Genomic DNA, 13,965 nt, shown 5'->3' with positions numbered 1-13,965 from the left:
TGCACTCGGGTCCTACTTGCAGGCTTCCCCCAGGCACCTGGTTGGCCACTGTGAGAACAGGATGCTGGACTAGATGGGCCACTGGCCTGATCCAGCAGGCTCTTCTTATGTTCTTATGTTCTTAAATCCAGACACTGCTTTTTTGTGGTGGGTGGGGTCTTCAAGGAAGAGAAAGTGCTTTGCTCAACAGGTCTCCTTCCTCTGCCTGAGCTGCCCCAAAATACAAAGGATTGGCAACTGGATGGTTAGAGTGCCCCCAAGTGATTAGATTTAGCCTAGTCACCACAGCAAAGTGTTTCCATTAGCCACACCTGGAAGGGGAACAGGTTGGTCTGCTGATCAGGTGCAAAATCTCTTTGAAGCTGAATTTTAAAAAAATACACTCAAGCTGCTCCCACAGGTTTTACAGTAAAAAGGGGTGGGGTTTGACTAGCGTTGTGTACCCCCGTTTTCAAAAGAGAGGTGGAGATACACTTGAATCGGCAGAACAGTGTGTGTGTGTTTACCCTTACAATCAAGTGGCATATATATTTTGATAAATAAATACCAAGAATAAATATTCACTCCTCATTTTTTGTTTCTACCCAGAGTGGCAGATCATAGTTGCCTATCAGACCTCCAGAAGTTGCTTCAGTGAAAACATCTGTGGCTTTTTCCTAAAGCCTTTCCTGGCTAGATCACTTGCACAGCAAGTAACAGGGATCCCTCTGACACTGTGAACCACTGAGGAAATGCTTGCCCAAAGTCGAACTGTTTGCCCTAATAAAAATGGCAGGCAGCCCCCTCACTCGAGGTAACTGCAGCCAGCTGTTAGTATTACTCCTAGGCGATGTGGTAGACATGTGTAGTCTCTTAACCCTTTAGCAGAAGAAGGACTTGAATCTCCATGTACTGGAGAATGAGCAAGGGTGGCATATGCTATCTCCAGTGGAGGAAGCAAGCTTACCATCTGCTGGTCAATTGCTGTGGCCTCAAGTTCCTTTCCAGAGCATGCCTTTACAGTGATGATGAGCTGCAAATACCCTTTGGTTATATCATGCTGTTGTGACAATTCCTTAATGGCTGGAAATGATGGGTAGACTAACCTCTTTCTTTTTCCTTCTCTCCAGACATCGGGCTATGCTTCTTCACCTCCCTTTAGGCCCTCGTTTCCAAATGTCAGTAGTCCAACCTGGCCTATGGCCCATACTCTTGACCCTCCACCCTTCAGTCCATCAACTGTCAGCCCGCAGAAGTTCAGGTATAGAAAGCATGGGTGAGACCAGCTTGCATTTGATAGTGACTAGAGATGCAGCCCGTTCGGGAACTGGGAGTATAGACTTGATGTCCTGTTTCCTTCCTTGAGTTCGTCTCCCAACTTCAGTTTAGTCGGTGGGGAGTAGAGCTGTATCTGGACTAGTCTTGTGATGAGACCTCCTCCAAGTTAGTCACAAGAGCTTACTGGCTTACTCATGGATCCCTGTTATGTCACATGCTGGTGCCAGGCATATCACACAGTCAAGTGCTCTGCACAGCCACTCAAAATACTTTCTAGAATCCCTGGTTCTTTGGGGGCACAGACTACAGATTTTTCTGCACAATGCTCTTGGGTGATACTGCTGCTCTACAGGCTCTGATGGTTGGCTGTTACATTCCAGCAGTCTTTTTTTTAAGCCAATAGTGTTTGATTATCAGCATTGCCACCTGAGACTTAAGTTTGAAGTAGGGAACTGGGTATGGAGACTAACCTGTTGTGTTACTTGAGAACTATAGACGCTTGGCAAAATAGGTTGCTGACAAAAGAACTCCTCTGTACTTGCAACAAGACAAGTATGACTTGCAATTGGGGATGCTGGAGAAATGTAGTTGTTTGCATTTAAAGGAGAACCTACCTAATTTGCACTTTCTGAAACTATACACAAACTGAAACACAGCCATCCTTCAAAATTTGCACTTCTCTGAATTTTGCAAAGCAGTACTCCAGTCAAGTAATGTGACAAAAATGCATATACTAGGGTAAGGTGTACATAAAATACACACACTACTGAAAATAGCATAGAAAAAAGCACTACGTTGGAGGGGAAAGGCCTTGCAAAAAATGTTTATTAGACAAAATTTTATATAGAGTTATATTAGGAGAAATTCACACTAAAATGCTGATGAATTTTCATGAGGACTTAAAGAAAAATCTCAAACTGATGTGGAGAACTGACAACTGCAAAAATAAGAAACCCTGATTGGTGGTTTTGCCCATTGCTACATGCAGTGTAGCCTAGTTGCTGCCAGTGGAGGCAGGTCCATCAGGGCATGTGGGGCACTGCTCCACCAAGCCAGCCTGCCCTCAGCCAGCCTGCCCTCAGCCAGCCTGCCCTCAGCCAGCCTGCCCTCAGCCAGCCTGCCCTCAGCCAGCCCCCACATACCTACCTCCACAACCAATCCTGGGGGTCACACTGCCTGTCGGCTTCTTCCTCCTTAGTCTCAGTGTTGCCTTTGTAGAACTCAGCAGGGAAGAGGATGGGTGCAAACCTAGAATGAGTTGGCCCTGCATATCATTGGCTCTGGCTCCACCTACTGTTGGACTCCCTGCCTTTCGCCCCACCAGTCTCAAACAGCACCAGCAGCCATCAAAGTGTCCACTATACCTACCTGCCTCTTCCCTGCCTCTCTGTTCCTCAGTTCTGTACCAGCTAATCTCTCTCTGTCTTTGGAAGGCATAGGAGTTAGATCCCACTACCTGATCCTTGCCTTCTGTTTATTTACAGTGCACCCAGTGCCATGACACAACTTCATCCTCTGCATCAACGGATCCTGACTCAAAGGCAGCGAGGGCAGGAAAGGAGGTAAGGGAGAGCAAATGGAAAGGAGAAGGCAAATTGGGTATGCATGTGGCTTGGAAGCATTATAGTTGGGTGACTTAGCACTACCTAGAATGAAAGCACCAACTTTATTAAGACATTTTATTTCCTTCAGGAGAGATAGTGTTGTGTAGTGGTTAGAGTGTTAGACTAGGCTTCAAATCTCTGCTCAGCCATGAAGCTTGTTGGATGGCCTTGGGCCAGTCACAGTCTCTTGGTGTAACCTACCTCACGGGGTTGTTGTGAGGATAAATGGAGGGAGGAAGAGAACCACATACGCCAGCATGAGCTCCTTGGAGGAAAGGTGGGATATAAATGTAAGAAATAAACAATAAAATTTAGATTAGTAGCCATTCTGTTTTGATGATTTTTTTTGATGGTACAATACTACTACCCAAGATGACTGACCAAATTGGGGCAGGGGGACATCTTTAAAAGCAGTTCAGAAAAATGAGCATGTGCCTCCATGACTGCAGCGCTGCTTGGGGTTAGTGTTGTGGACCAACACAGAAGCAGATTGTTTAAGCCTATTCCTGAGCCAATGTCCCTGGTTATCTTAAAGAATTCCCTGTATGGAGCCCCAGCCTCCAGAAGTGGATTCCTATGCTGGGCTCATGACTCCAGTGGAAAAAGACTGGGTGATAAAGGTGCAAATGTTGCAGTTGCAGAGTGACAACCTCGACAGGGATGATTATTATTACCAGGTGAGTGCAGGACAAATCCAGACTAGGTAGGGATGAGGGAGAAATTGTATTCAGTTTGCATTTAAAGGCAGAGCTACTGAATCCACACTTTCTGAAACAACATGGACACTGAGACTCATCCATCTTTGAAATGTGCACTTTTCTGAAGTTTGCAATGTAGTTTTCCAGCCCAAACAATATGTATAAAAATGCACATACTAGGACAAAGTTTGCATATGACAGTTTTGAAAGCAACAAACAGAACTTCACTCAAGCTTGCTCTGGATCCCTATAAGGATTCCGTTAATCACCTAAAATATATATACGAACGAAATTGTGATTAACCAAACAGAGGTTTTTATTATATTAACAAAATGTTTCAGCTTCCACCTTCATCAGCTGCCATCATACATGTATATTGGCAGCTGATGAAGGCGGAAGCTGAAACGTTTTGTTAATATAATAAAAACCTCTGTTTGGTTAATCACAATTTCGTTCGTGTGTGTATATATTAGTGAAATAATAAATGTATTGGGGAAATACGCCTTGCAAAAGTGTGAATATTATGCAAAATTATGTATAAAAGTGTGTATACTAGGCAAAATTAGCACTAAAATTCTGATGAATTTTCATCAGTACTTAAAAAAAAATCACAAATTGATATGGAGAACTGAAGTAAAGATTGGAGAAATGAGAAACCAAGGTAAAACCAAAATTGACGGATTCAGCCATCCCTCAGCAGGAATGCCTCTGAAGTCCATAATCCTAGAGAAATCTGAGTGGGAGGAATATGGTATTGCAGTCACAATGTTCTGGTTTGGATCAGTTCTGCCACTGGCAACTGCAGGGCTGCTCTTGTAGTGTATGACCGGATCCACAACCAGATCCACTATGCTAGAGCTCCTTTCCTTAGGCCCCAATCATTTGCCCAGGAAACTGTGAGTAATGGTTCAAAAGTGGTCAGATAGTATGTAGACCACTGTCTGGGCAGGATGGCTCTTGGAGAATTGCTCCCTGGCAACTGTGGAAGATGGATTGACAGCGGACTTGGGGCTGTGCTGACTGTGCAGTACATAGGACAGCAATAGGTGTGTTGTGTGCCTCCCGTGCCTTTAGTAATGAGCTGTTCTATCCTGCCCACAGGAATATTATCGCAAGCTGGAACGCAAACATGCAGAGAAAGGGCTGCTTGGAGGATGCAAGGCAGAAGTCCCCAAGCTAGTCACACCGTATATCCAGAAAGTGGAGGCTTATGAATCTGGTAAGTGTCCTGCAGAAAGGGGGTTCTAACTAGGAATAGAGGTGCTAGACACCTCCTGTCCTGACAAAGGGTTCTTCCTTCCAGTTGTGCGGATACCAGGGTCCCTGGGCCAAGTGGCAGTATCCACATGCTATAGTCCCCGCAGGGCTATTGATGCTGTACACCACATCCCACTGGAGCAGGTAAGTACTGGTCCTTCTCCCTCTGGCTTACCTGGGAGTAAGATAATGGGGTTGACTTCCTATCTTCTCTGCTGCGTAAGAATGTAAGTGTTTGTGTATAAATCTGGCAGGGGAGATACTATGATCACAGAGGTGGTTTTCCTACCTTTGAGGCTCATCCATTGCACTCTGGATGAGCTGACACCTGCGATTTCCCCAAATGCGGGAAAGTCGACTGTATAATTTGTGGAATCTCTAGCCTATGGGCCGAACTAGATCTACTGTGTCTTGGAGGTTGGATGGCCAGGCCATCTGTGCTAACTGCAACCACCTTGCCCACCTTTCCTGGGTCTGATGTCTTAGGACCTGCCTTATCTAAGATGTTCATGCTAAATCAGCTTAGGCTCCAAACATCTGAGAGACCGTCTCCTTCCCTGCAGACCCTCTCAGGTGTTGAGAACATCAGAAGGGACACTTTTTAATAGTTCACTGCCCTCAGAAGTTTGGGAAACAGTGGCCCAGAAGAGGGCATTCTCTGTGGCAGCCCTCAAATTGTGGAATTCACCTCTGCAGAGGTGTGTCTGGCACCTTTGCTGTGTGGTTCTCGGCAAATGTTGGAGGCGCACCTCTCTACCCTGGCCTTCGATACTTGATGTGTGTTTTAAGGTTCCACCCTATTCCTGTGGTTGTAACCTGTTCTGAATTTTTACACTGAATTTTAAACTATTGTAACATGCCCTGCGACCTGCTGGTGGCGGGCAGGTAATAAATTTAATGATGATAATATTTCTGTGATGTTTGTGATTAAGTTGTTTTTTAACTCTTTTTACTGATGTATTTTAAACTGCTGTAACCCATCCTCAGATCTCAGGGTGAAGGGCAGATTAATAATAACAATAATAATGATGGTGATGATAGTAGTCAGCCAGGGGAAAGTTCAAGGAAGATTCTTCACTTGCAGCTGTGGCTTGAAAATTTTGAATCTCTTGACATATATGACACCAGGTGATTTACAGGCAGGCAGTACTGTCCATCTGTCCAAATGGTCCACAGAGGGTGGGTGTTCTCACCCCTAGTATATATGGCGGATTGTAATGTACTATGGCAGGTGGACAGTGTATCCTGTCAACTTTTTCCTTCTGCAGCAGGTATTTACCCATCTCTCACTGACCAGTGAAGTTCTGCCTAGTTATGCTATAGAATAAAGTGCCCTGCTGGAAACTGTCTTACAAAGCCCTCTGAGCTGTTAACATTGCATCCAGGGATGCCAGGCTGGGGCTAGTTGCTATGCTGTTGTGAACTAACAGTTTTTTCTCTCCCCCCTCCCTTTTTAAAAAAAATCTTTTGAAGGCTGTGGGGAATCAGCGACTGCAAGTGCTGTATCAGATTGAGAAGGTGAGTCCTTGTGTTGCTCTCTGAAATGAGCAAGGTGGTGTGTGCCCTTCTGTCCTCAGCTCCCCTCCTCCAGAGAAGTAAGGGCTTGACAGCATGAACCTCATTACTAGTTCTGATCATCACATTCTGCTGCTACAGTTTCCTGTTGCATAATATCCAGGGTCCTGGACATAACATGAATGTAGGAGTGCAGAGGAGGACGCATAGAAGCTCTTTGAGAGTTGTTATCAAATAGTGCCATTCAGCTAGAACTCTATACATGCCCCAGAACTCCACGCTTAATTTGGCTTTGCTGTGAGCAATGAAACGTTCATTGTGGTAACAGGGAAAAGTCTCTGTGGTATCAGCCAGCCACAAGCAGTAGATTGTGACTGCCTAATTGATGGGAATTGGAGTCCAACATTAATGTTTGGGCCTAGGGATGGGATCTGCTAGCTGGTGCTGCTTTGAAAGCATTTTGTCAACCTAGCAGGCAGTATTGATTTGAGTTTGTTCTTTGCCCTCTGACCCTGAGACAGATGTACCTGCAGCTACTGAACATGGAAGACATTCAGCGGAAACTGGAGCAGACACCAGAGGAGCAACATCCCCACTTCTCTGAGAAACTTGCGCATGAGGCGGGACACATCTACCAGATCCTTAGAACTGAAGAGCAGAATGCTGAAAAGTGAGTCCAGGGGAGCACCTTTATCTGTCAGGCCAGCTGCCTACTTAGGTTTGCAGGCCACTGACAAACTTACTCCTTGGGTTCAAACCATCCTATCTGCCTCTAGTGCAGGGATGGGGACCCTTTTTGGCATAGCAGGCCAGACCTTTATCGCCCCACCTCATTCTCACAGGCCAGCTTTCACAGGTGGGTGGCCCTGCCCACCTGTCCATCATCCAGCATGATATCAGGTGACTGACAGGTAGGCGGTCCTGCCCACCTGTTAGAGTGGGTAGGTGAGGGGAGGGATCTGCTTCACCTGCATGTTCCTCCACAGGGAAGCAGCACCCAGCTGGATTGAGCCCTACATTCACCAGTTAATGAGCAGAGGGGGCAATCCTGCTGGCTGCAGGGGTCTGCTTCACCAGTAGGATTGATTCCCCGGACTAATGTCACTTAGTAACATCAGCTGATGGATAGTTGGCCGTGATTCAGGGGGATATGATCTCAGAGGCCAGCTTTGGCCCCCTTGCAGGCCAAGATTGGGTGGAGGTTCCTCATCCCTGCTCTAGTGGAGGAGCCAGAAGATGTTCAGTTCAGGTGCCAGGTCTGAAGTCCAGGGAGTAGTAGGTAGAATATGATTGTGGGCCTTTCTGTGTTTTGATTTGTTTTTTGGCCCCTTCTTTCTAGGCTCTCATGCTGCTTTGACACTGTGAGGCTTGTGTGTGTGGACTAGTTTGTTTTTTCTTTCAGGGAAGCCAAAGATGAATTCCTTCAAATCCTGCTTGTCAGAAAAGGAAAGAGGCTGGTGGCCCGTCTGTTACCACACCTGTCACAGGAGCAAGCCAAGCAGGTCCTTGTCAGCATTGTGCAGCACCTGCCATTTCTCATTCAGAAGGACATGCTGGATGAGGTATTTGTCCTGTACACCCCACGTCTCCCTAAAACCATCTGCAAAATATAAAGCCCTCTACTATTCTGGATAGCTGGATGAGCTCTTGGATAAACTTGATATGAGGCTTGCTCCTGTGCTTAAATAAAATAAAATAGAGTTGGGAGGAAAAGCTGACTTCTGTAATCTGTATGGATTGGGCAAATTTGCTCCGTTTAACACAAATCTTTCTTGCATAACTTTAGACTTATGCAGGGTGGTGAAGCCTTACCCCCAACCACCAGACAACTGAAATACTTGCACAGCATTGTGGAAAATAGTGTTGCTGAAATGTGTAAGATGGCCTGTGTCCTTGCTGAATGAGCTGAAAGTGTTGCTTGGATCCTGTTAGGCTGAGAGCTGGGTTGCAAAATTCTTCAAAGACCAATCAGTAATTCTTGCTTGATAGGCTGCAAGGGTTGGGATGAAATTTCCCAGGCCCATCTTGTCCAGAGTAGAAACTTGGTCTCTCTTAAGAGGTTCAGTGTAAGAAAGGCTTATAACTCTAGCAAATTTCTGTGGTGTTGGGGTTCCATAGTATCCCTGTCCTATAGATAAGATGTAGCAGTCCCTGTTAAAGGGCAAATAGCAAGCAAGCTTGATTTTAACACTTATTCTTTCACCCTACCCCTGCTATGTTCTGTGGGCTTGGCAGACTCTGCCCATTCTCTACAGTCCCCTCTGTGAAGTCATTGAACAGTTGACCTTCAGTGAGATGATCGCCATCCTACAGGAGCTAACCAGATTGCAGGTGGAGTCTGTCAAGCAATCACTTGCTATGATATTTGGGAACAAGGTGTGTCTGGGGGCAAGGTTTTGAAGCTTTACTGGGGATGCTAAAAGTATTTTGTGGCAGAGCTGCACACTGGATTGATGGGGAGGATTTCTCGGTCTTAATATTTGCTAGTATCGGTGTGGGTTATACCCTTTACCTCCATCTTGGCATGGAGGGAGCGGGATTCTATTGCTGCTGTTCCCTTGCTAACGTTTCCTGCCGTGTCATCTTCTCTCTCTTTCCCTTCAAGTTTGCCATCTCACTCCTATACCTGCTGCTGAGTCATGGCGAGAGATGCCTCTCCTCCGGCATGCCCCTGAAGCCCCACAATGGAGATTTTGAAAAATGGTGAGGTAGCATCTATGGACAAGAGTAGTCCCACATTACTTGTGTTAGCAGATACCAAGCCTCTTGATGTTTCATCTTCCCCCTTCCCCCCCTTTTCTTCCTCTTTCCCTCCTCCCTAGGGTGGATACAGTGCTCCTTGTTGCTAGGGAGCTGTCTCAAGTACCCAAGGCATCCATGGTGGAGCCACTTCACCTCCCCAGCAACCTCCTTTTTCTCTTCTGCCGCTATGTGGACAAAGACACAGTGAACCGCTTAGATGTCAAGATGGAGTAAGTGTTGGGCCTGGGCAGATAGCAGGTGTGTTGATAGGAGTGGCTCGGGATGGGGGAACATGCCAAGTAGAAGCAAGTCAACTCTTATATGCTGGCCCATTTTTTTAAAAAAATAGTAATAATAACAATAATAAAACTAAAAATAATAAATTTGTCCCATTAGGGAAAATGGGGCACTGTCCCACCAACCTCATCTCAGCCAGCCCCCGCCTTCCTGCCTTCTTACTTGCATTCAGTTCAGGGGGTGGCACTGACTGTCAGCTTCCTCCTCCTCAGTCTCAGTTCTACCCTTGTAGAACCTGGTAGGGAGGGGGACAGGCAAAACTAAAATGAGTTGGCTCTACTTGTCATTGGCTCTGGCGCCACCTGCTGTTAGTCTCCCTACCTTCAGCCCTCCCAATGAATAACGTGGCGGAACACAGCTGCCAGGACTAAGCTGCCGACTAGCATCTTTGCAGCCCATAGAGCATTGCAGGACAGAGGAGGGGGAGAACTTCCTGTGGGAGCCTGTCCTTTTCTAGCTGGTTGCTCTTGGTCTGTCCTCTCTCATTAATCTGAATTTTAAACAGGCTGAAATGCTGAACTTGATGGAAGATGTTTTGAAGGTTGTTCAGCCTTTTCAAACATCGCTATAACATGTCTGAATGGATCCAGCGGTGGATTCCTCTTTATGGTGATTTGTTGCTCTTAAAAATGAGGGATCTGCACCTTGGCTATGGGCAAGATGGGTTTGCTTTTTGCCCTACCAGAAAGCCCACTCTTTTCCTGCTCTTCCAGTGCTTACTTTCAGCTTGCTTCTTATTGCATGACTTTGCTTCTTGCCTGGAAACTTTCTAGGCTACCTTATTCTGAGTCAGACCATTGGTCTATCTAGCTCAGTACTGGTTATAATGACTGGCAAAGGCTGTCTAGGGTTTCAGGCAGCGGTCTCTCCCAGCCCTACCTGGAGATGCCAGGGGTTGAACCTGGGTCTGTCTGCATGAAATGTATGTGTTCTACCTTTGTGCTACACCTCTTTCCCTTGAAGGACCCTTGCCATTGGTTGACTATTTTCTGTTGCCTGTTTCTGGCAAAGCCAAGAGATCGTATATCATGATATCTGAAATACTTTAAGGGCCTTTAGGCTAAAGCTAGTGGCACATATTTTAGAATAGCAATGCTCTTCCTAGGAAAACTCTTCTAAATTGTTATTTGTACTAGCCAAGCTTCCTTCTACTACTTGGCTGTGAGCCTTGGTTTTGGAATAGTGGCCACTTCGAAAATGAAAGATATGGATCTGGCAGGGAGCCCTGTCCAAGTAGGTAGGGGAAAGTGGTAAGAGACTCTGCTCAAATGTTTGTAACTACCTTACATGTAGAGATGATAGAGAAATTAGATTCGGTTTGCATTTAAAGCCAAATCTCTCAAAGCTGCACTTTCCACAACAATATGAGAACTGAAACATAGCCATCCTTTGAAATAACCAAACATGTTTTAAAAATGCATATATTAGGAGAAAGTGCATAAAAAAAGAACATATTAAACGTATTGTGCCCTTCCTCCCAAAGAAGGAATGAAGGTAACATTCAAAGATGTGTTCTATTTGGAGAAGCTTGCAAAAATGTGTACATTGGTCAAAAGTGCATACAAAAATGTGTGTGTTAGGAGAAATTAGCACTAAAATGCTGAAGAACTTTCGTAAGATTTTTTTTAAAAAATGCAAGTTGCTGGGGAAATGTGGAGAACTGAATTTAAAATTATTTTAAAAATGAGAAACTGCTAGAACCAAAATTGCTTTGTTTCACATTCAGTGCATGCATTGTTCTTTGCAATTTATGGATCTATTCAGAGCTGTTTTGCTAAGGAAAAATGAGAGGTAGGGTAGTGGCTAACTTCTGGGGGACCAGAAACTCATGCAAACTGCATAGTTTGCAAAGAAAATGTGAAACTATTCATTGTATTTGATAACATTTGATAAAAGATGCCTGGGGAGAGCTGTTTACTGGAGCAGAGCAGCTGAAGCTATCCAGCAGGGATAGCCAACATGGTGCCCTCCAGATGTGTTAGATTACAGCTCCCATCAACCTTAACAATTAGCTGTGCTAGCTGGGTCTGATGAGAGTTGTAGTCCAAAATATCTGGAGAGCAGTATGTTGGCTAACCCTGCCTTTCAGAATGGAGTTGGCCACTAATGTGAACCTGTTTGTATGTTTTTAATTATATGTGTGCTTTATATTGAAGCTGCCGTGAGTTCCAGTTTTGGAAAAAGGGCAGGGTAAAAATAATGATGATAATAATAATAATAATTTTATTTCCCCTTCAGTTCCTGATTTACTTGTCTTTTATGTTACAGGTGATTGCTTCTACATTCATAGACTATTGCAACACTTGGAACCTACTTCATGCCTGCAGCCTGAACTTTGGTAGTAGCCTCAGTCTTGACCATGAGAGCTGAATGTAGTTAGAATACAATGGGCTGTTTCAAAAAAGGATTATTTAATTTACAAATTTCACTTTTGTTTGTGGTACCTGGGTTTTTTTTCTAAAGTGCTCTGTACCAATTGTAGATACTCACTGCTGGCACTAGAGCTCACAGCACGTAAGTTCAGCCTAAAATGAACGAACACAGGCTTGCCTGTACAGTAAACACTAAGTGCATATGATGTGGGGATAAACTTTGTTTTTTAATAGGATCTTGTGTACAGCACTTATACAATAAAAGCAAATAAAACTAGTTTGAATTATCCATCTTGGAGGTATGGGTGCCTACTTGACAAATACAAGATGGACTGTTTGGGGTTACATTTAACCCTTCCTACAGCTGTGGATACCTACCCAAAGACCCTTGAAGGCAGTGGAACTCTTGTTAGCTTTAGAGTTAAATTAGCCATGATGCTAAACGCATCACTTGAAGTTGCGTGTTGTGTTTCTTAACTATTTTCATAAGGACTGTGGGCATTTTCTCCCCCATTGTGGGGTATATGAAAATACTTTTATGGTGCCAATGGCAGCTTTTCAGCTGGAGCTGTGTTTTCATGAAGCCCATAATGAGGAAGGAAAGGTTAAACTCTCTCCCTGCAGTCTTAATAAAAATCATACTGCTTTTCTTTCTTCTCTCACCCCTTTGCATTTGTTAATAGTAGAAATGGAGAACAGTTGGGTGTGTTTTCAGCATTATGTAGATTGGTTCTTTATTATATGAGCTACAAAAGTTGGTAGAGAGGTGGCTTGTATAAAGACGTCTAGTCTAGACGTCTACATCTAGTTCATGATGCTAGATCAGAAAGAGTTATAGCGCTTGGGAGCTTGTTAACCTCTGGAGCTGGATGACAGATGGCAGACCACTTACTGATTTTTTTTTGGCCTCTTGTAGCAATTGTTATGTCCAGGGCTAGATGCTGTTTGATTTTTGAATGTATTTTTATTGCTGCTTTTATTACATATTGTATTTACAACTTGAATAGAACTCAGTTTGAAATACAATAAAACACAATATAAGCAATGAAATTCAATATGAATATTGGATGCAATAGAGGTCCTGTATCCCATCTTCAACCACAAATCCAGGGACCACCTGTATGAAAGCTTGCAGACCACAGTTTGGGAACCTTTGTGCTAGGAGAAGCAATACTTCTCTCTTGCTAGCTGCTTCTGTTCTCTGAAACATCTCCAACCTATAATCCTGGCTGCTGCAAGCTATAGCAGTCTGTATACTTGTACATTTAGAATATGGCTTTTTCCTGTACTCCATAGGGGCTCATGAACTCCTTGAGCAAGAGAGCCATCTCTATGCAGTTTTGCATTGTTTTCCTTGACCTAGAAGTTGCACTGTGTGTAGTACCATCTACAACATGCCCTTTCTCTTTTCTTGACCACAACATTGTACTCTGCTTTCTCAGCACTATGAAAACTAGCTGACTTGCTTAAAGGAGCAAACAGTGGATTAATGGCTAGAACTCCACCCTTTTTGTTTCCTGTTGTAGCGGCCTGGATGCTGAACTAAGTAGTACTGATATTTTCTCAAACCAATACTTTCTTTGAAGTGCTTTGAACTCCACACAGCTTTGTCTTCTGCGTTTAGTAAGAACCACTGTGCATAGGCTGTCCATGGGCAGTTCTGTTCCTATACCACACTGGTGCTCTATGCTTGTGCTAGGTGAGGGAGGTGATAAAAACAGGTTGCAGAGCTAGTGTAACTTCTACAATGCTACAGGGTACTTTAGCCTTAGTCCTAAACATGCCAAACCTATTTTATCTGTAAGTTGTACCTTAGCCTAACTGCCCACTTCCATCATGGCTGCTGTTGCAGGAAACCCTGCAGTAGTACACCTGTTTACTGCTGAACACAGAAAGGGGAGAAGGTTTTGGCTTTGGCTGGGCCTGAAGCCAGTTCTATTAGAAAGACAGAATTGAGTTGCCACTTACACAATTCCCTCTGCCAGCTAAAAGAGACAGAGCTAACTGCAGAATAGGGTAGCTGTGCTGACGTAGTGCTTGGTAACACCAGAATCCTAGGTTACCTACATCAACGAAGATTAAATCTCTGTATATGGTTGTTACAGCTTATTGGGATCAAATGATGTTACTTAAAAAAAATGATCCTAACAGTATTTGGTAACCTCCCAAGCCAGGCTATAAGAAAATTATCTTCTGTCTCTGCCTGCTGAGACTTGATTTTTA

At 44.4% G+C, this 13,965-nt stretch overlaps 1 protein-coding gene and 1 non-coding gene across 4 annotated transcripts in view; both read left to right on the top strand.

The window, feature by feature from the left end:
* PATL2 (PAT1 homolog 2) overlaps positions 1–12,031 on the top strand; it is a 33,997-nt gene extending 21,966 nt beyond the window's left edge. The window contains exons 8-19 of one of the 3 annotated variants that reach the window (XM_061595661.1): positions 1,110–1,240; positions 2,742–2,819; positions 3,397–3,538; positions 4,661–4,778; positions 4,863–4,960; positions 6,290–6,334; positions 6,853–7,001; positions 7,734–7,893; positions 8,567–8,662; positions 8,937–9,034; positions 9,154–9,303; positions 11,639–12,031. In XM_061595661.1, coding sequence (XP_061451645.1) covers positions 1,110–1,240; positions 2,742–2,819; positions 3,397–3,538; positions 4,661–4,778; positions 4,863–4,960; positions 6,290–6,334; positions 6,853–7,001; positions 7,734–7,893; positions 8,567–8,662; positions 8,937–9,034; positions 9,154–9,303; positions 11,639–11,642 — 1,269 coding nt within the window. In that variant the 3' untranslated portion in view covers positions 11,643–12,031. Of the gene's footprint in view, positions 1–1,109; positions 1,241–2,741; positions 2,820–3,396; positions 3,539–4,660; positions 4,779–4,862; positions 4,961–6,289; positions 6,335–6,852; positions 7,002–7,733; positions 7,894–8,566; positions 8,708–8,936; positions 9,035–9,153; positions 9,332–11,638 lie in introns of all 3 variants that reach the window. The other 2 variants (XM_061595659.1, XM_061595660.1) reach the window with 2 other exon arrangements.
* Positions 5,056–5,217, top strand: LOC133370126 (U1 spliceosomal RNA). The gene has a single exon (XR_009759077.1). It is a non-coding gene; the product is annotated as a U1 spliceosomal RNA (small nuclear RNA).
* Positions 12,032–13,965: the final 1,934 nt, after the last annotated feature.

Source organism: Rhineura floridana, chromosome 14, assembly GCF_030035675.1.
Source record: "Rhineura floridana isolate rRhiFlo1 chromosome 14, rRhiFlo1.hap2, whole genome shotgun sequence".
Taxonomy (NCBI): domain Eukaryota; kingdom Metazoa; phylum Chordata; class Lepidosauria; order Squamata; family Rhineuridae; genus Rhineura; species Rhineura floridana.
Note: the sequence above shows the minus strand (reverse complement) of the source record. Positions and strands in the feature narration are given on the sequence as shown.